General features: G+C 41.4%; 1 protein-coding gene across 1 annotated transcript in view; it reads right to left on the reverse strand.

Moving 5' to 3' along the window:
- The window catches only part of IQGAP2 (IQ motif containing GTPase activating protein 2), a 298,400-nt gene that overhangs the window by 17,583 nt on the left and 259,966 nt on the right, over nucleotides 1-20,851 (reverse strand). Inside the window, exons 23-30 of the mRNA XM_061158141.1 lie at nucleotides 19,629-19,792; nucleotides 17,099-17,323; nucleotides 15,608-15,748; nucleotides 15,210-15,294; nucleotides 14,418-14,650; nucleotides 11,418-11,550; nucleotides 5,230-5,332; nucleotides 4,556-4,697 (exon numbers count right to left, since the gene is read on the reverse strand). Of these exons, the coding sequence (XP_061014124.1) occupies nucleotides 4,556-4,697; nucleotides 5,230-5,332; nucleotides 11,418-11,550; nucleotides 14,418-14,650; nucleotides 15,210-15,294; nucleotides 15,608-15,748; nucleotides 17,099-17,323; nucleotides 19,629-19,792 (1,226 nt within the window). The remainder of the gene's footprint in view (nucleotides 1-4,555; nucleotides 4,698-5,229; nucleotides 5,333-11,417; nucleotides 11,551-14,417; nucleotides 14,651-15,209; nucleotides 15,295-15,607; nucleotides 15,749-17,098; nucleotides 17,324-19,628; nucleotides 19,793-20,851) is intronic.

Raw genomic sequence — 20,851 nt, forward strand, 5'->3', positions numbered from 1 at the left:
TCTCCAAGCCCCCCATCAATGACACCTTTCATAATTATCTGTTAGTAACAAGATTTTGAAATATGTACTTAAGGCATAATGTATTTGGAAGTAAGGCTTGCAGTGAACTCTACTGATTGTTTTGGGCAACACCCATATTCCACTTCTGAAGAAGGCTACCCGGTCAGTCTTCAAGTTGTCATTCACAGTCAGCACTGGCTGTTTAGTGAAGGGCTCCACCAAGAGTAGGATCTCAAAGTATGCCCAGAGGAAGGCTTTCAAGACCCCAGAGGCCAGTGAATGCAGTAAATTATTGAATCTATTAAAACACTGGCCCAATAGCCTTTTTTATATAAATGGAAAAGTTGATCTGACAGTTCCAAGGAATCCCAGGCAGCCATAAGAATCTTGAGAAAGAACAAGTTGGAGGAGTCATACTTTCCAATTTCAAAACTTACTAAAAAAGCTACAGTGATAAACGTAGTGTGGACATATAGACCACATAAGGACAGACATATAGACCAATGGAATAGAATTTAGTCTTGAAAAACCATACATGCATGGTGGATTGGCTTTTGACAAGGGTCTAGACCATTTAATGGAGAAAGACTAGTCTCTTTAAGGAATAATGGTGGAAAACTGGACATCCACATGCAAAAGAATATTTGGGACCCTAACATTTCACCATATACAAAAATTCATTCAAAAGGGATCACAGTTGTAAAAGCTGAAACTATGGAACACTTAGAAAAAAACATAGAAGGAAACCTTCATGATCTTGGATTGGGCAATGAATTCTCATATATGACACCAAAAGCACAATAAACAACAAAAAATAGATAAGCTGCCCTTCATTAAGTTAAACAACTTTTTCTACAGAAAGGGATCATACCAAGAGGATATAAAAGACAGCTCCCAAAAGGGAAGAAAATGTTTTCAAATCATATGTATGATAAGGATTTAGTATCCAGAACATTTAAGAACTCTCCCAACTCTGCAACAAAACGGTAAAAATCCAGCTTAAAAATGGGCAAAGACTTTAACAGACATTTCTACAAAGAAGACATAGAAATGACTGATAAGCACATGGAAAGATGCTAAACATTACTAATCATTAGGGAAATGCAAGTCAAAACCACAATGAGATACTACTTCATGCCCACTGGGATGGCTATAACAACAAAACAAAACAGAAAATAAATTTTGGTGAATTATGGAAAAACTGAAACCCTCATACCTTGTTGGTGGGAAAAAAGTCTGGCAGTTCCTCAAAACAGAATTACTATATGACCTAGCAACTCCACTGCTAAGTATACACCCCAAAGAACTGAAAATAAGTGTTAAAATACAAAAGTTGTATATAAATGTTTGTGGTAGTACTACTCACTATAGCCAAAACGTAACAACAACCCGAATGTCCATGATACTATGGTATGCCCATACAATGGAATATTATTCAGCCAAAACCACGCTCAATAAAGGAAGCCAGACGCAAAAGGCCACATATTATATAATTCCAATTATATGAAACTTCCAGAACAGGCAGGTTCGTGGAGACAGAAAGCAGATTAGTGATTTCCAGGACTGGGGAGCAGGGTCTGAAAAGGTGCCCCAGAGATGACTATTTAAAGTAGAGGGTTACTTTAGGGGTAATGGCAATATTCTGGAACTAGATAGTAGTGAAGCTTGCACAACATTCGGGATGTATTAAGTGCCATCAAGTTGTACATTTAAAAGGTTAGAATGGGGGACTTCCCTGGTGGTCCAGTGGCTAAGACTCCACGCTCCTGATGCACGGGGCATGGGTTCATCCCTGGTCAGCGAGCTAGATCCCACATGCTGCAACTAAAGATCTCGCATGCTACCATGAAGACAGAGGATGCCACGTGCCGCAACAGCCACATAAACAGAAAACAAATACTTTTGGAAAGAAAAGTTAGAACGGGTAAAGCAACCTCACTCCAATAAAAATCAATTAAAAAAAACGTTAGGATAGTAACTTTTATATTGTGTTTTGCCATGAAATGCAAAAGTAAATTCATGAAACCGCTGGCTGGCTCCACTCTGTGTGGTGACTAAAGAGGCAGACAGTACCTGTGTCCAGCACACCATGCGGGAGCTGGGTGAGGGGGACCCACACAGGGGCTGAGGCAGCTGAAGAATGTACCAGGCCTTCCTGGCCAGGACGTACCGCTCCCAACAGGTCTGACTTCCATGGTTTCGCTTTCAAATTGTGAATTCCCCAAATTCACAGAAATGTGGAGACTCGTATTCGGAAATGAGTATAAATATACCTGATGTTTTCAGGCTGTCTGATATTTGAGACCATCCCAGTCATGATCTTCCGTTCATTAAAGCCAGCATTTGAGCTGACTGCATTTAGAAAATGGCGTTCAAATACCAGACAAAACTAATTATGACAAAATTTCTTCCTCTTATTTCTAAAAGACAGAGCTTATGAGATCATAGGACAACTGGCCTGATTGAATTTACGTGGTGGAACCACACCATCTGTATCTCCAGTTCCCTCTGTAACTGGCACATGCTCAGAGGGGCCCTGGGAGCAGCCTCCACAGTTTTCTCCCTTTTTGCTCTGTTGCCCTGTCCCAAGTTGTCTCCCTGCAAGTGCAATCCGACTTGGTCGCCAGTAGTTGAAAGCAACTGCCTTCAACTCTATTGAGGCCAAGGTTGTGCAAGAGTCCTGCAGACGATCAGCGCTATCCGTCGGACTGCAGACCCTTGAAGGGAGGTACTCTTGCTCACCACTGGGTCCTCAACTTCAAGCCCGCAGCTAGTAACACAGGTTGAAACTCAAGTATTTGGGTATCTGAACGACCAGAGCCTTAGAGATGACTGGAGCACAAAATAAGAAAGCCTACTAGAAGCAGCACATATATATGTACTGCAACATAGCACACTGAGTTAAGCTTTTTTTTTTTTTTTTTTTGCCATTTTCATGGGATTGAATATCTGGAAAAAATCAACTAGAAATGAGTGTTGTCTGAGGCATGTCAGTGACAGAAGAGAAAGCTCCTGCTGCAAATGAAAACAACCTCAGAACTCAGGACGTGTAACTCGGGAGTCATGTGTAAAGTATTATTTAAATGTTTATTTCCTTTTGCCCCCGTTTCCCACTTCCATTTTCTACTTCACCCCGATGTACAACTGTTCTAATGTGCTAATATGAATCCATTTCCTTCTATTAGTTCTTAAAAAACTGTACGTTGGGTGAGCCCCTGGTTTTGGTTTATGACATTTCAATTCAGGGTGATGAACCATTCTCTCTTACTCTGTATGTGAAGACTGATGTACAATGTCTTCGAGGCCTTGACAGAAAACGTACAGTATCAAGAGTATGAAAACTTCATCTGAAATCTTCAAGGTCAGGAGGTGGACTATAAATAAAGTCAAAGTTGGTGAAGTTATCTAGGCTTAGTTTAATAGAAAAGATGTCAGAGAACAGCACTATGTCTTACTGTGTGTGACTTTTACATTAATGTTTTCTACCAGAAAATAAATTAGGTACAAGGTATTTCCTTGAACTTCCTTGTTCTTTTGACCACTGGAACAGTTATTTCCTTTCAGCTACCTGAGGACTTTCATAGGTTGAGTTAATCACTTCTTAAAGGGAAGGAATGAAAATTACTACAAGGAAAACTAAAAAACAAGATAGGCTTTAGAAAATATTATAATATTTAGGTCTCTCAAATTATAAAGAATCTATTATTCTTGGTTAGATTTTTGATGGCTAAACACACTGTTTTTCAATATTTGGGCTTCCTTGGTGGCTCAGTGGCAAAGAATCTGCCTCCAGTGAAGAGATGTGGTGATCCTCTGGAGAACGAAATGGCTACCCACTCCAGTATTTTTGCCTGGGAAATCCCATGGATGGAGAAGCCTGGTGGGCTACAGTTCATAGGATCGCAAAAGAACTGGATACAACTTAGCAACTAAAACGACAAACAACAACATTTCAATGTTTAAAAATGACTTGAAAATTTAGTCTAATTTGAATTTGCATGGTTTAAGATGCATAATTGGGACTTCCCTGGTGGTCCAGTGGTTAAGAAAAAGTGAAAGTGTTAGTCGCTCAGTCGCTCTTTGTGACCCCATGGACTGTAGCCCGCCAGGCTCCTCTGTTCATGGGATTTTCCAGGCAAGAATACTGGAGTGGGGAGCCATTCCCTTCTCCAGGGGATCTTCCCCACCCAGGGATCAAACCCTGGTCTCCTGCATTGCAAGCAGATTCTTTACTATCTGAGCCACCACAGACGCCCGCTGGTTAAGAATCTGCCTGCCAATGCAGGGGACACTGGTTTGATCCCTGGTCCAGAAGATCTCACAGGTCGTAGGGCAACTCAGTCCATGCAGCACGACTACTGATCCCAAACTCCAGAGCCCACGATCTGCAGCTACTGAAGCCTGTGCTCTGCAACAAGAGAAGCCTGCGTACTGCAACCAGAGAAAGCCTCTGCATAACAATGAAGACCCAGTGCAGCCAGAGATATGTAAATAAATGAAATTTTTTAAAAATATGAGCAAATGGAAACATGTGCTCTTTAAGCCCCAAACTTACTTGATCATGAGGCTCTGGCCGTCTATAGCTTCACCATCCCCTATGTTGTACTTGCTGGTCAGGTAAAGGGAAATCTCAGTCTTGGCGAGTTGATTTAGTGTGTTTACCTTGTCAGGGTCATTAGGGTCAACAGCTCCTTCCCCTGCAGAATAAAGCGCTGTTATTTTCCAACTCACTGACTGTGACAGTGGTATCATCAATGAAAGACAAAGGTTCTGTAGGAGACATGGGGCTTGGGAGTTGAGCAGGAGATCGTGGTCCTCAGAGAAAACCACATTCCAATGTCCTTACAGTGGCTTTTAAAAAATCTGTGAATTAAACATTAAAATAGCATGGGACATTGATATTCAAAATTTGAAAAAAAATCACTGAAAGAGAACTGTCAATAAAAGACATCATTGGAAAAAATAACAAGGAACTTTTAGTAAATTTTTCCCTTTTTCTTTATGATTGACAAATCCTTTTTGACATATATAGAACTTCAAGAATAGTAAATTGTTTTACAATTGAGCATACTAAGAAGTACAGAATCCTTCATGTAGAAAGGGGCTAGTGTAGTGATTATCCTTTAAATGAACCTGCAAATTAAATAAGATTTTTGGATCTAGGATAGGAAAATCAACAAACCATCCAACCAACCAACCAAATACAAACCAGAGGGAAGACTCCCTTACCAAGGAAAGATTCCACATTAGGTACCTCTTCCAGCAACTCCAACAGCTCATTCAGTAAGTCATTTTTTTCCGGTGCAATCGCATCTTGGTGTTCCAACAAGAGCTTTACATAGAAAGCAAGACACAAAGATACAAGTAAATTCTCAACAGCTACCGTATTTACATAGTCCTCTTCCTGATTTTTCGTGATAACTTTCTTCTGATATTGTTTGAATCTTAAATGCAAGTCTGACATTTATTACAGAGAAACACAGTTTGTACTTTATCTTAGAGGCAAGTGCATACTCTTTATCAAGAAAGTGTAGTTTTTAGGAAAGGTGTTCATAAACACTCTTTCAGCAAAATCTTGCAAAATCTGTCAAGAGGCAGTTTTCTTCCACCTAAACCCTGTGCTTCTTCCACGTTTATATAAAAGGTCAAAGTTGAGGGATAAATTAGGAGTCTAGGATTAAAATACACACACTACTACGTATAAAATAGATAACCAACTAGGACCTACTGTATAGCTCAAGGAACTATACTTAATATTTTGTAATAACCTATAAGGGAAAAGAATCTGAAAGTGTATATATGTGTTTGACACACATATACACACATAATATATATACACAGATATTCTGAACCACCTTTGCTGTATACTTGAAACTAACATAACAGTGCAAATCAACTACACTCCAATAAAAAAGAGAAAAAAGTCGAAGCTGGGGGGGGAAAGAATCTAAAATAATGCAGAAGTCTCTTGACTAACATGGTAGCAAACTGCAAGGACATTTCCATATCTCTTCAGAGAAAAATTACACAGTAATCAAACATTATAGTTATATTTTAAAAAATCACCACTATTAGCTATTTTTTGAGATGTTTAGTAATAAACTTATTAAGATATCATTCACATACCAATCGGCCCATTTAAAGTGTATAATTCAACATTTATTAGTATATTTCATAGAGTTGTGCAACCATTATCACACCAATTTTAGGGCATTTTTAGCATTTACCCCCCATCCAAAGAAACTCTGTATCTTTCAGCAGTCATCTGAAAATCACCTTGTTTGCATAGATTTTCCTCTTCTGGACCTTTTGTATGTGTGTATTATTTATATTTATATATATATATATATATATATATAATATATGAGCTTTTGTGACTAGTTTCTGCACTATTAGCTATTTTAATCTGTCTGGCATTAATGATCTTTCATGGGTGGGGATGGCAGAGATGCCCATATGATTCCTTGGCCTGAGACTCAGATGTGCCAGCAGGTTCGTCCCTTCAGAATTAAAAAAAAAAAAAAAGATCAATGGTAACACGGCTGGGTGTTCGCCAGGTCTTAGAGGAAATAACAACTCTGGAGGAACAGCAGCATCTAGGACAACACATCTGCTCTTGTTTTCATTTAGAATTAATAGAACAATGTTTGCAAAATATGAGACTGGTACCCCTGGTGATGGGAAATATTTCAGTTGTTTTGAGTAACTATCTTGCAAAACAAAAATCTGAATCATGTGATGAAAGTAGTCTTTTCCATTTTTAATCTCCTTTTCAACAGCTTTACTGAGATATAACTAACATGTGACTGGGCTTCCAGGTGGCTCAGTGGCAAAGAATCCACTTGCCAATGCAGGAGACGAGTTTGATCCCTGGGTCAGGACGATCCCCGGGAGTAAAAAACCGCAACCCACTCCAGTATTCTGGCCTGGAGAATCCCATGGACAGAGGAGCCTGGCGGGCTGCAGTCCATGGGGTCGCAAAGAGTCAGACACGACTGAGTAACTAACTGGGACTTCCCTGGTGGCTCAGATGGCAAAGCGTCTGCCTATAGTGTGGGAGACCTGGGTTCAATCCCTGGGTCAGAAAGATCCCCTGGAGAAGGAAATGGCAACCCACTCCAGTATTTTTGCCTGGAAAATCACATGGATGGAGTAGCCTGGAGGGCTATAGTCCATGGGGTCACAAAGAGTCGGGCAAGACTGAGCAACTAAGTATGCAAGCATGATGACTAAAGATGTTGAGCATCTTTTCATGTGTTTATGACTATTGTATATCTTCCTTGAAGAAATCTCTATTCAGATGATTTGTCTGTTTAAAAAATTATTTTTATTTTTTTTAATTAGTAAATAGTAAAATACAGATGACAAAATCTACCATCTTAACCATTTTTAAGTGTAGAGTTCAGTAGTGTTAAGTACATTAATGTGCCTCCAATCTATATAACTCTTTAATCTTGCAAAATTGAAACTATATCCATTCAACAACTTCCCATTCCACCATTCTACTCTTCTGTCTCTGAATTTGACTACTCTAGGTATCTTGTATAAGAGGAATGATACAGTATTTGCCTTTTTTCATCTGGTTTACTTCACTTGGCATAACATCCTCAAGGTTTATCCATGCTGCGGCATCAGAATTTCCTTCCTACTTAAGGCTGAATAAAACTCCATTGTTTTTTGGAATATTCCACATTTTTACACCACATTTTGATTATAAGTGGGCACTTGGTTGCTTCCACATTTTGGCTACTGTGCAATGCTGCAATGAACAGGAGGGTACAAGTGTCTTTGACTTTGCTTCTTCTTTTGAGTATATACCCAGAACTGAATATATTCTTAACTTTTTTGAGAAATGATCACATTGTTTTCTATAGCAGCTGTACCATTTAACATTCCCACTGATAGTATAACAGGGTTCTAATTTTTCTGTATCTCTGCTAACACATTTTGCAGTTTTTGTTTTTATATTAATAGTAACCACTATAATGGGTGTAGGTGGTATCTTGTGTGTTGTTTTTTTTTTCCCAAATCAGATGACAGATGCATTGGCTGTCTCTGTTATACAATGAGGCAAAATCACTGCAGTTTTGATTTGCATTTCCCTAGACATGAGTGATGCTGAACATCTTCATGTGTTTGGTCAGTCATCTGTCTTCTTTGGAAGAACATTGGTTCAAGTCTCTAGTTCATTTTAGAATTGGGTTGCTTTCTGTTGCTGTTCGAATATAGGAATGGTTTACATATTCTTGGTTACTAACTGTAAATCAGACATATGGTTTGCAGGTTTTTCTCCCATTCTGTAGGTTGCCTTTTCACCATGTTCACTGTCTCATTGGAGACACAGCAGTCCATTTTTATTTTCAGTTGTCCATTTTTAAATTGGATTATTTACCTTATCATTGAGTTGCAGGTTTTCTTCATATATTCTGGACACAAGTCCTTTGACAGATACACTATCTGAAATTATTTTCTCTCACCCTCCTGGTTGTCTTCTCAATTTCCTGATGGCAATGTTTACAGCAGGAAAGTTTCTGACTTTGAGGAGGTCCAATTTATTTTTTTTTTTGTCTGTGTGTATTTTTTCTTTTTGTGGCTTACACATTTGGTGTCATACCTAAGAAACCACTGCCTATCCAAGGCTGCAAAGATTTACTCCTATGTTTTCTTCTAAGAGTTTTATATATATATATATGTTTTGACAGATTTATTTATGTATTGATGGCTGTGCTCGTTCTTCTTGGCTGTACACAGGCTTTCTCTAGCTGTGGTGGGCGAACTTCCCATCGCAGAGGCTTCTCTGGTTGCGGGGCCCAGGCTCCAGGGCGCAGGGGCTTCAGTGGTGGTGGCGTACGGGCCTGGCTGCCCTGAAGCATGTAGAATCCTCCTGGACCAGAGACTGAGCCCGGGTCCCCTGCACTGGAGGTGGAGTCTTAGCCACTGGACCACCTGGGAAGTCCCCTTTCTACTCTCTCTCTTTTAAAGAATTATATATATATATATACTTTGATTTGGTTATGTGGGATCTTAGTTCCCCAATCAGGGATCACACCTGTGCCCCCTGCAGTGGAAGCTTGTATTCTTAACCACTGTGCCACCGGCGAAATCCATCCACTCTGTCTTAATTGTGAGGATTAGCAAAGGAGAGAGTTGTCTGTTCAATGTCGCATTTCCCCTAACATTCCCTGATGCTTACAAACTGGGTTTTTAAGAAAGGGAGAGGAAGCCTCAGGGGCAGAGCTTCCAGGAAGCAACTATGTTCGACTATTGTGTTTTCATTACATTTATTTACTTTTAAAGTTTCTGTGCACTGGAAGGCATGCTAGTTTTTCTACTATGGTTGGATTTAAAGAAAGATGCCATAGAGATGATAGAAAGACATGGTGAAATCTGGAAAGGCGGTACAGTGGATGTTTGCGGGGGAAGGTAAGTCAAAGACAAGAATAAACTAAGAAAGGTGGATCAAATCAATTTATATTTTTGTTCGCTCAAGAGAGGGGACAGCTGATTTGGCTGCTGTCTCTGGAAGGGATGATTTAGCAGCCACCTTCTACTCTCTATTCTGATAATTACAGAACATAAAAAAATCTAGAAATGTCTCCTTCAAGAGCTAATTTTGAGGTTCTATATGTTCCTTAGGGAACAAGGAGCAAGCATGTGGCCAACGGTCTGGCCAGTCGTGTGGCTGCCATGCCTGAGTCTGCCCGTGGACTCTGCCTCCCTGGAGACAGACAGTAAACAAGGACAGTCTTCCCTGCAATTACATTTTTCCCACATTATTACATCTGCTTCCAACCACACACAGAAAGGAATTCCGAATCGGTTACAAGTCCTATTTCCTAGGATTGGATTCTGTTTTTAATTCTTGTAACAAAAGGAACAGATTATCTCTCTTTAAAGATTAACAGTCTAAATGAATTACAGTAACATTCTCTCTCTGCTATCCTTGGGAAAGAATCTCCCTTTCCCTCCACATGGCTATTGTCTTTAGAACACGTGCAATTTTTTGGAGATGAATAATTTACCACAGAAATAGACAAACGGGTTGAGGTTCAAATATGAATGAGTCTACCTGTTTGTTAGGAAATTATTTCTGCAAATGGTGTATTACTGGACATGTGTACTGGCTGACTTGGGGTGTTTATATATAGGGAAAACAAGTATAGCCTCTTTATTTAATCAACCCAGTCAGTCCCTCAGCGGGTCTTTTAGAACTGTTTTTGTTTAGGGTCACTCAAAATACTGATGGAGAGCTTGCCAGAGTTCAAGGAAGGTTCCCTGTCCCAATTCTGAAAGGGGGAGATCAAAAGTAGATCCAGTCTTTCTTTCCAACCCATATTTAAACTTTGGTTACTTAGAAGAGTTTGATAATAAAGACTGAAATTTTGGGCAGCCAATTTTTGCCACTCGTGAGTATATTTGGTTTGGCGGGGACAGGGGCGAGACCTTTTAGAGGTGTGTCTTTGCTGTGCTTTTCCCCGGTTGTGAGTATAATCGGAAGCTGGGTGTATCCTTAAACACCTTCTGAGGCTTCCTGACCTTTAGTCTGGGTCTGAGTCACCTGGGGTCTGGTTAGAACGCAGGTTCTGATTTTGTAGGTCTTGCATGGGTTTCTAGTATTAGCTTAGAGTAGCCATGTCCAGAACTGTTCTTGGAAAGAACAGTTTTAAGAACCTAGCTGTTTCAGGATAAGTTCTGCTTGGTCTTAAACAAAGAACCTCACAATGCTGAGAAAACTGCCCTGCCCCTAAAATGCACCTAATACAGGCTAATGGTTGACGGTGATGTCTGTGTGAACTAGAGGGGACATTATGACATAGCACTGACTCTGTCTAGAAATGCGGTTTTCTAGAACAACAGAAGAGACTCTTTGTAGGTGGCTGTTGTTGGAGGTGAGGGGTGGGAGTCTTCTTTTCCCCAACCTAGAGCAGCCTATTTATTCCCTCTCTCTTTATGTCCAAACCTTAGAAGAGAGGGAACATTCTTATTTTCCCAGAAAACTGCTAGAATAGCAAAGACAATTCCCGAAAGGGGGAGAGACCGACGATGGGGTTCAGGCAGTATGGCCTTGGTGGGTGGAGAAAATACCAGGGCTGCCCCTGCTCAGGGATTAAACCATTCACCATCTGACTGTAAATGGATCACGGAAGAAGTAAACGTTCCTTTTTGGGAGAAGGAGTCTTCTTAACATGTAAGAATCTGAGAATAAACGTATCATGTGAAAAGTAAACTTTTCTTTTTCGGGAAAAGGAGGTTCATCACTGTATAAGGGGCGGGAATAAATAAAATGTGTGTTTTTAGGATTAAGAACACGAGGAGGAGCACATGCTCACAGTAACTCTCTGCAGAAACTAAACATTCTCAAGACTGATGTCTGAACCCCGGGTCCACTGCTAAGATCCTCCTTCAGCCTCACTTACTGAATGTGTGTTGATGATTTCTTCAATTGAAATATAAATGACTGGCTTGCTGACTGTCACCACATCTGTGTACTTATCCATATTAAACTTTTCTTCTGGTTCAGGGACATTACATGCTTCTTTGAAATATTTCCTAAAAAAAGGAAGGAAATAATTTTAGAGTCAGTTTTGTGAATAAAACACTTTTTATCAAAATGGTGAGATCTTCAGTGATGGGGAGGGCTTTGCGTTTTCCCCGCACTTATTGGAGGATCCAATCTAGCAGCTTCCAGGCTGATTCTAGATGGCGAAGCAGAGTCCATGTTTCTGGGTATCGCACCCAGCCCCTCAAACAGGGATGGACAGAGCAGTTAGGTAGGCCTCAGGCCTTGTGACGGACCCAGTGTAATCAAGTTATGGGCATGTCGTTTAAAAAATATGATTTAAAAAACGCCCCCTGAAATCTAAACAACAATGTCAAGACTGATGTTCTTCTCTAAGAATCAAGTCTTTTAAGAGAAAATAACCCCAAAAGCAATTAAGCAATTAATTAAAAGAAAAAAAGAAGTCAAAGGAGGTTTTAAGAGAAGATAAGGAATTACAAGAAATGGATGCTACATTTTTTAGTAACATCAAATTTGCTACTTTAATTGGCACAAACTTCTGCGGCCTTCAACAGCCTTTCAGAGCTTCTGTTACCAATTTGACGAAAATGCAAGGTAAGCCTGCTGCTGCTGCTGCCGCTGCTGCTAAGTCACTTCAGTCGTGTCTGACTCTGTGCGACCCCATAGACGGCAGCCCACCAGGCTCCCCCGTCCCTGGGATTCTCCAGGCAAGAATATTGGAGTGGGTTGCCACTTCCTTCAATGCATGAAAGTGAAAAGTGAAAGTGAAGTTGCTCAGTCGTGTCCAACTCTTAGCGACCCCATGGACTGCAGCCCACCAGGCTCCTCCGTCCATGGGATTTTCCAGGCAAAAGTACTGGAGCGGGGTGCCATTGCCTTCTCCAAGGTAAGCCTACTCTGCTCTTAATCGATCTAGAGCACAGTTGCTGGCTGGAAAGGCTGTTGAGACCAGACACACGGTTACATACAACGGCCCCTCCCTCCAGTGCTCAGCCTCTTCAAAAGTCTGCCATTTGAAGCTACCGTAAATTTCAACCAAGAGATGCAGAAAAGCCAGGTGTGCTGTGATAATGGCTTAGGAGGGATTCTTAGCACAGGCAGAACAGGTATTTTAGTCTGTAAGAGTGTAAGTGTGTCCTATGCCTAAAATATCCTTGGTGTATCTCCTAAGGGCACCCAAGATTCGTCTACCGGAAAGACCCCTGCCTTCCCACCCCAAGGCCGGGGGACGGGAACCGGCAGGCAGCCACTCCCCACGGACAGCTGGCCTCCCTGTGCTGCCTGCCTGCCATCTTTCGTGGCTGCTGAGGAACACAAAAGATGAATATAAGTGGAAGAGAAAAAAAACAAGATGGATTTAGGAGATGAAGGGAGACGTTTGGTTTTTTCTTTTAAATGAAGAGTTGGAAACACAGGAGTTTAGTAGGAATAATCTGACAGAAAAGCAGGTGCAAAAGGGGTTTGAAGAGCAGCTAAGGATTCACAAGAAATGGATGTTACTCTTTTAGTCAGTGAGGAGATCTAAAATTAGCAGTGTGAGAAAAACCAAGCTTTCTCATAATGAGAGGATTTGGTGGAATTTCTTCACAAGAGGCCACAAATTCCAAACAGAGATGAATGCTCATGAACTACTTCTGTCAGCAGATAAATCACTGATGTGGAGGAAAACTGAGGAACAGGAAATTATCATCTTCCAAGCTGAGGCTACATGGATGTCACAGCTGTATGATGACTGACAGAAAAGAGAAAACGAATGCCTAGAGGAGTGTGCTTCCTCAGAGAGCTTCCGAGCGAGCAAACGTGCCTCCCAGACTCACGCCTCCTCCCACGTCCTGTGGAATCATCCATGATAGAACTTGGAGAGCATGTGATCAATAGAACTGCCCCACACGTGTATTTAAGAGATGTTCCAGCACAGGACACATTCACACACAATCCTCAACAAGCCTAACAGCTGGATTTTCCCCACCTGTCAAAACCAAATACTCAGTTTCCTGCCATTGTTCGGTGCAGATAGGGCAAGTTTTCCTGAATAGACAAAAGATAATCCTTTTTCCAAGCTCAAAAAAGTAGAAGTTAGGTGTTTTGATTCTTTTTTTCAATTCTAAGTACTACAAGCCTAAGGGGCTTCCCCAATGGCTCAGCAGTAAAAAAAAAAAATCCTCCTGCAATGCAGGAGCCGGGGGTTCGATCCCTGGGTTGGGAAGATTCCCTGGAGGAGGAAATGGCAACTCACTCCAGTATTCTTGCCTGGAAAAATCCCATGGACAGAGGAGACTGGCGGGCTACAGTCCAAAGGGGCACAAAGAGTCGGACAAGACTGAGTGACTGAGCACACACAAGCCTAAACATACCAAGATGATTAAATATTTCTTTTTGTCAAAAGCACAAAATCATACATATGGGGATGACTCAGTGTAACAGGGGCGCTGGCTATAGGGGTAGGATTGGGAACACCAGACAGAGGGAACTTGGCCTGATCGTCCCTGCTTCCTCTCTCCTTACAGTGGCAACCAGCACAAGAAATGCACGCAGCGACTTTCCTGGTGGTCCAGTGGGTAAGACTCTGCCCCTCCAATGCAGGGGGTATGGGTTCAATCCCTGGCTGGGGAACTAAGATCCTGTATGCTGTGCAGTATGGCCAAAAACATAAATGACTAAACAAAATTAAAATTTTAAAGGCTTTATAAAAAAAAAAAAGGAAATAAAAGAGGTTTATGCTAAGGTGAAAATTTAACACAATTTATAATTAAAAAAGAAAAGAAAAAAAAAAAAAGAAATGCAAGCAGCCCCCTGGGGTTCCTGCCCTCACCCCCAACTTCAGCTCTGGGCACAGCATACAATTACTCTTGTCCAGCACCTTGCAAGCTTCTCCAAAGGTAATGACCCCTTTCACCTGAACTCCTGATACGTCTCTGATAAATAGTTGTTCATAGAGGAGAGGTGCTCGTTTTCTCCTTCGAAGAGCTTGTTGGAGGCTGCATGCTGCAGGACCTTGGCCACCGATCCCAAGTTTCTCCTCTGGTCGGGATTGATCTGACCTCCAGCTGTCATGTCGATGATATCAAAGCCGTCTGGGGCGACGATGGCTGGGTTCATGTACCGGTAGTACAGGAGGTTTCCAACAATCTGGAGGGAGGCAGAAGAGAAGAGTATTTTTGAGAGAGAAAACTCGAGTTTGGAGTGTTTCTGTTTTGTTTTTTGGTCTTGTGGCTGCAGGATATTGCAGTTCCCTGACCAGGGATTGAACCCAGACCCTTGGCAGTGAGATCTTGGAGTCCTAACCACTGGACCACCAGGGGAGTCCCCTGGAGGTTGTTTCTTTCTTTTTAAAGTTAATATTAATCGACATTTCCCAAGATAGCAAATCATTTTCTGCCCTGAATCCTAACAAGGAGTTAAGTAAAGGTAGTGACTATAATCACACATTACAAATAAAGTTAACAAAATTATTTTTGGTGAAAATATACTACTGCCACCCAAATTTTCTAATATAAAGAATCTTAATAATGTTTGAGAGCTCCCAATTAACCTCATAATAGTTAATAATCTTGAGAGTCATTAGAAATAGAAGATTTGCAGCTTATAAATAGTCATATAAAGGGAAAACCTTTACAAAATGCTGTGTTAGTAATTTTGGCTCCTTCCCCCAAGAGAAGCTATGGTGAGATTACCCCTGAAAATCTACCTTTAATAGCTCATCTTCTGTTGCATCAGGAAATTTCTCATGGATCGAATTCTTCAGCACTTTGGCTATATACCTCAATCCGTAACTACATGGAAAACAGATGACAAAAGAAAATAATGGAAAAGGGCTAAGTGAGGAAGAAATGCACTGTAATTGTTCCCGTCTACTAAAGCCAAGCAGCTTCCGTAAAAATTAAACACAAAGAGATGGTGACCGAATCACGTTTAATATCGTTCCCTCTTCTGAGAAGTTATGAATTGAAAACGCGCATGTAGGCAAACGTCCAAAGCCGTGAAGATGGTCAGAGGGAGACCCGTCTTTGCTACTGGGGTCTATTTTATATAGCGTTTCAAGAACTTCCAGCAATGAAAGATAAAGCTGCCACGCATACAACTTACGGCAGCAGATGGAGGGAAGAGATGATGGAACTCAGGACTTGGTCGGTGACCCTTCTCAGGTGCTCGATGGAGGCCTCCAGTCTGGCTCTCACTTCTGGGTACGTCAGCGCTTGCTCTGTGGTCACGTCGTAGGGCAGGTTGCTGAAACCAGAACAAGGGCTTCTCATTAATTGGGGGCACAGGTAGAAACATTTGTGTCCTTGCCCCATTGGTTCTCCAGTCAAGCTTTGCATGGTGAACTGGGGTTCGCCCACCAGCTCCAATAACAAAATGCTCGCTTGTGGGGGAGGGGGGAGACCCCACAGGCCTGCAGGGAACCCTCAGCTGCTAGTGCATTGGGGTGACTCCAGAAGCTCCGTCTGCGCTCTTCCAAAACAACAGGCAGACCCAGGAAAGGTAGACCCAGCTAACTCTCTCTCTCCCTTTAATCATAGGGAGCAGTATGCTCTTTTTTAACTTTGTAAGTGGCGGAAAATTGCTTGACAATGTTGCCTTGGCTTCTGCTGCACGGCAATGTGAATCAGTCATAATGATATATATACTCCTGCCCTCTTGAGCTGTCCTCCCTTCCCCCCATCCCACCCCAAGAGCAGTATGTTCTTTCCAGAAAAAGTTGCCTGTCAGCCAACAAGGAAATACTACTGACCCAGAGACAGCTACTTTTCCTATCTTAACTTTCTAGGTCCTCTGCACGCGTGTGTATGTGGGTATAATGCAGATCATGTTTATACACATCCCATAGAGATTCTTCGTGTGCGTCTATAAATGCAGGTATCTTCTTCACATAGAAAATGAGTTAATGTATCAAGCTACAACCAAAAACTATATCATGAACATTTTCCCCAGGCCAACAAATATATTTCTATACCACCATTCCCAACAGTTAGTTACTACTCCATTGTGTTATACATTTATTTAACAGATTCCCCAAAGCTACATATTTTGACTCTCCCTAACTTTGGTGATTACAAACAGTGCTGTGAGAACCACCCATATAAATTCTCTGTGCACATCCTAATGAAGTTTTACAAGGTGCCCTTCTGCAGGAATAGAAAAACCTGGGATTGCTTAGATCTATCGATACTACCTAAAATAAGCCAATCCCACCCGGCTAATTAATGCTTACATGTTCTAGTTACTTATTTGGTAACTGTAGAAAAGTAGGTATCATCAAGCGAAGAGAAACAGTATACCATTTCAAGGTCCAGGTTTAGGAACATACAAAGAAAAACCAAGAGAAACAACTACAGAAATTGTGGCTTTGGGCATCAACTGGTACTGAAATCTGAAAATAATATGTACCACTAAGATGAGCAGGAGTCCAAGAATGTTGCCTGCCTGGAGATATTAAAGAGAGGTAATAAATCTTGGATTGAAAAGTAATTTTGTACAGTAAATTCTGTTTTTTAACCATGTGCAAGAGTGTGTATAAATATACACATAGAAGTGATAGAACATCACTGAACACCAGCATTGCCCTGGCTTCACTACCTGGCTTCTCCAGTCTGTGTTTCGAGCTGGTTCACCCAGGCCTTGTACACCTCGACAGGGCTCGTGTTGATGATCAGGGACTTGTCATCAATGATCTCTTTCACCACCGGAGCCAGGAGTTGGCGCAGCGTGTTCTGCCCACGGGCACCTCTGTTGAAGCTGACGACCATCTTGATGACCGTAGGGTTCCCAGTAACTATGTCCTGGACCTGGTCCACCTTGGATCTAAAAAAAGCCCAAACCAAACAAAATGGCTTGCTTAGAAGCCATGGACTGAGTTTAAGCAATGTATATTCTCTCTGACAGACAAGGGCTTTGGATGGGGGGTGGGGATGAGGGGGTGGGGGCGATGGGGACGAAGGGGGCTATATTTTAGCTCATTGAAGATCAAAGGCAGTGATTTAAAAGGAAGCTATCTCCCATCTCTATTTGGTGAGGACACCTGAATCTAAGGAGACCTTTGGGTGACAAGCCCCACATGCGGTCTTCTGTAATACAGCCTGAGTCTGAAATCTGCAGGAAGTGAGGGCAAAGCTTTAACTCTAAGTGTGACCCTTCTATCTGCCTTCATCACTAGACAATGTGCCTCACCCATTCAGCCAAAGGTCTGCAGGGTAAACGGGACCTGCAGAGTAGGATCTACAATGCAAGTCCTGATTCTTCTTTGTCAGGAGTCATTGGAAGCCTGAGTGTCCATTAAATAAAGTGGTTCCCCAAATCTGCCACTCCCACAATTAAATAAGAGAAAGCCATCATTTGTAAGATGAGTGGTTTTTAAAATTTTTGTTGGAGTAGAGTTGATTTACAATGTTGTGTTAAGTTTCAGGTATACAATGAGTTTTTTATTCAAGAAATTTAAGAATCTAAGAGTAATTTCTCAGCTTGAATTCCAATCTAGAAGGCAGGGGTGAACTAAAAGCAGACCTAGACTAATAATAATAATACTGGGTGACGGTCTACAGGTATGATGCCCCCTATTGCTTTCCTGGGAGTTAGTCTTGAATGTCTAATATTCCGCTGGATAGTTTCACCCACATGTTCTACACCTAAAACTTAGACTCAGTGTGCTGAAAATCTAAGCTGTGACTTTTTCCTTCTCACTCCCCCATTTCCCTGAACTGTGTAGCTCCAATTCATCCCGTTCATACGCAGGTGGGAGATCAATCTAAAAACTCCATGTGGTCATGTCAAAAACCTTGCACCAAAGTAACAAGAGCCTCTGCTCAAGTGTCTCCTATGATCTGGCCCAACATTCATGTCCTGGTGGTCACTGATTAAGGTACCTCTTGGAGAAACTAATCTATTTCCTTTATTTTTTATTTTTGGCCTTGCTGTGTGGCTTACGGGATCTTAGGTCCCTCACCAGGAATTGAACCCGAGCCCCAGGCAGTGAAAACGCAGAGTCTTAACCATTGGACCCCCAGGGATGTCCCTCATCTACTTTCTCTCTTGCCCCTTGGCCCATGCTGTTTCTATCACCATGGTGCCTTACTTCTCTCTTCCATTTCATTTTATAAAAACTGTAGATATTCTTCAAGGTTTTGGGTCAACTCCTTTCTCTTCCATAAAATCTCTATCAATTGACCTAATTGGAACTTTTCTTTCTATCCCTCTGACACTGTTGGCGTCATTCATTTAGTCCTTACCTTGTTCTTCTGCATAGCATTGTTATTTCTCATGATGCCTTATAGACACCCTGAGGGCAGAGGGGCCTGGCTAAGAGCTTTGGAGACCCATGAGAATAGCACTGCTTAAGGTATCCAGAGTAAGGAAGGCTAAAGGTATTTCTTACGGGTGTTTTTTCCCCCCATTCCTTACAGTTAACTACACATTTTAAACATAAACTAAGTCATAAAATAGTAAAAAGCAGCTTAAGTTACATAAGAAGGAAAGACTATTTAGCAGAGATCATTATCCTCCTCTGATTATAGTTTTATTATTCACATAATTTTAATGAAGCTATTTTTTCTCACTGACTTTTTTCTCTTTTTCTATTTTTTTTGGCCGCACAGCATGGCTTGTGGGATTTTAGTTCCTTGACCAGGGATTGAATCCAGGCCCTTGGCAGTGGGAGATCAAAGTCCTAACCACTGGACCACCAGGGAATTCCCTCTCACTGACTTTAAAAAGCTTTGTACACTTGCAACATCAAAAGTTAATTCAGCACTAGAAAAGGAGAAAGTTGTACTTGAATATATCTATGATGTATAAATTTCTTAAGAAATTTGATACATTTTAATATGTATAAATAACTTCTAATTGTTGTTGTTCAGTCACCAAGTTGTGTCCGACTCTTTGTGACCCCCCCGCCAGGCTTCCCTGTCCTTCACTATTCCCAGGAGTTTGCTCAAATTCATGTCTATTGAGTCGGTGATACCATCCAACCATGGCATCCTCTGCCACCCTCTTCTCCTTTTGCCTTCAGTCTTTCCCAGCATCAGGGCGTTTTCCAGTGAGTGACTCTCACGTTAGTAAATCAGAGAAATCCACCACTAACAAAACATGTTGGTATTTTTACATATATACGTACGCTATTTCTTCCTCCAGAGCAGTTTTAAAAAGTTTGAGAAGTAGATATTCTTCTCGCTGATTGGAAGCATAATTGTACAGGGTGAAAATAACAGTATCCATAAATTTAGTTGACTTGTTCTGCGGCATCTGGAAAATCAGCTTAGCCAGGTATGAAGGATTGGTCTAAAGAGAAGATGAAACGCCCCCAAGACTGTATGTTAATATATTATTAAAGCAGAGAGGAGTACCCAGTTCTTTGCTCTTTAATGAATTCTTATGTATGAAGCACACAGAAGAACATCTGGCTCATATTAAGACAGGCGGCAGCTAATAACACTACTATACTATAGGAAGTTATAATAGAAGGTGATGGTAGGATTTAAATTTTATATACTATATCATGTCATATTTTATGGACTATAATTGCATTATGAATACGTTATACTGTTCACCATTTGAAGGCACATAGTAATATTTATTGTAGAGACAAAGAAGAGAGAGGCGGTGGCTGAGCTATCGGAAGAGACTGGCAAGAATGGACCAAGGGTGAGCTATAGAGACTGTCTTAGAAGGACTGATGAGTATGTCAACACAGTCTATATCCTGAGACTAGAAAGGAAAAGCAAAGGATGTAAGACAGACAACGGGATGGCCGTGATGTTTTAAAAAATGGTTTATGTTTTCTAAATAACTTCTTTTTCTTTATCTGAAAGCTCATTTTATCTGTGGCTGTGCCGGGCCTTTGTTGCTGTGTGTGGGCCTCCTCCAGCTGCAGTAAGCAGCGGGGCTCCGGTTGGTTCCAGAGCACAGGCTCCAGAGTGGAGGCTCAGGAGTTGTGGCTCATGGGCTTAGCTGCTCCGTGGCATGTAGGATCTTCTTGGACCTGGGATGGAGCCTGTGTCTCCTGCATTAGCAGGCAAATTCTTTACCACCCAGCCGCCAGGGGAGCCCGGCCATGATGTTTTACAAAGCATAAGAGAGGAAGAGTGAGGCAAGGAGGCTGGAGGGTAAAGTTTAGGGTAGGTCATGGGGAAAATGCCAGAAGAAACTGATAGAAAAAAAGAGATTGACAAGTTTTAAAGATTGACAAGAATTAAAAAAAAAAAAACTGACAAGGAGCTCAGCTGAGGATGGAGTTTAGGAGACATAGCACCAGACTTCGTGGTGATGTGGTTCTTCTGAAGGAATTACACTAATCTGATGGAGGTTAGAAGAAAAAAAAAATAAACTGACAGAGAAATG

This window comes from Dama dama, chromosome 12, assembly GCF_033118175.1.
Source record: "Dama dama isolate Ldn47 chromosome 12, ASM3311817v1, whole genome shotgun sequence".
NCBI lineage: Eukaryota > Metazoa > Chordata > Mammalia > Artiodactyla > Cervidae > Dama > Dama dama.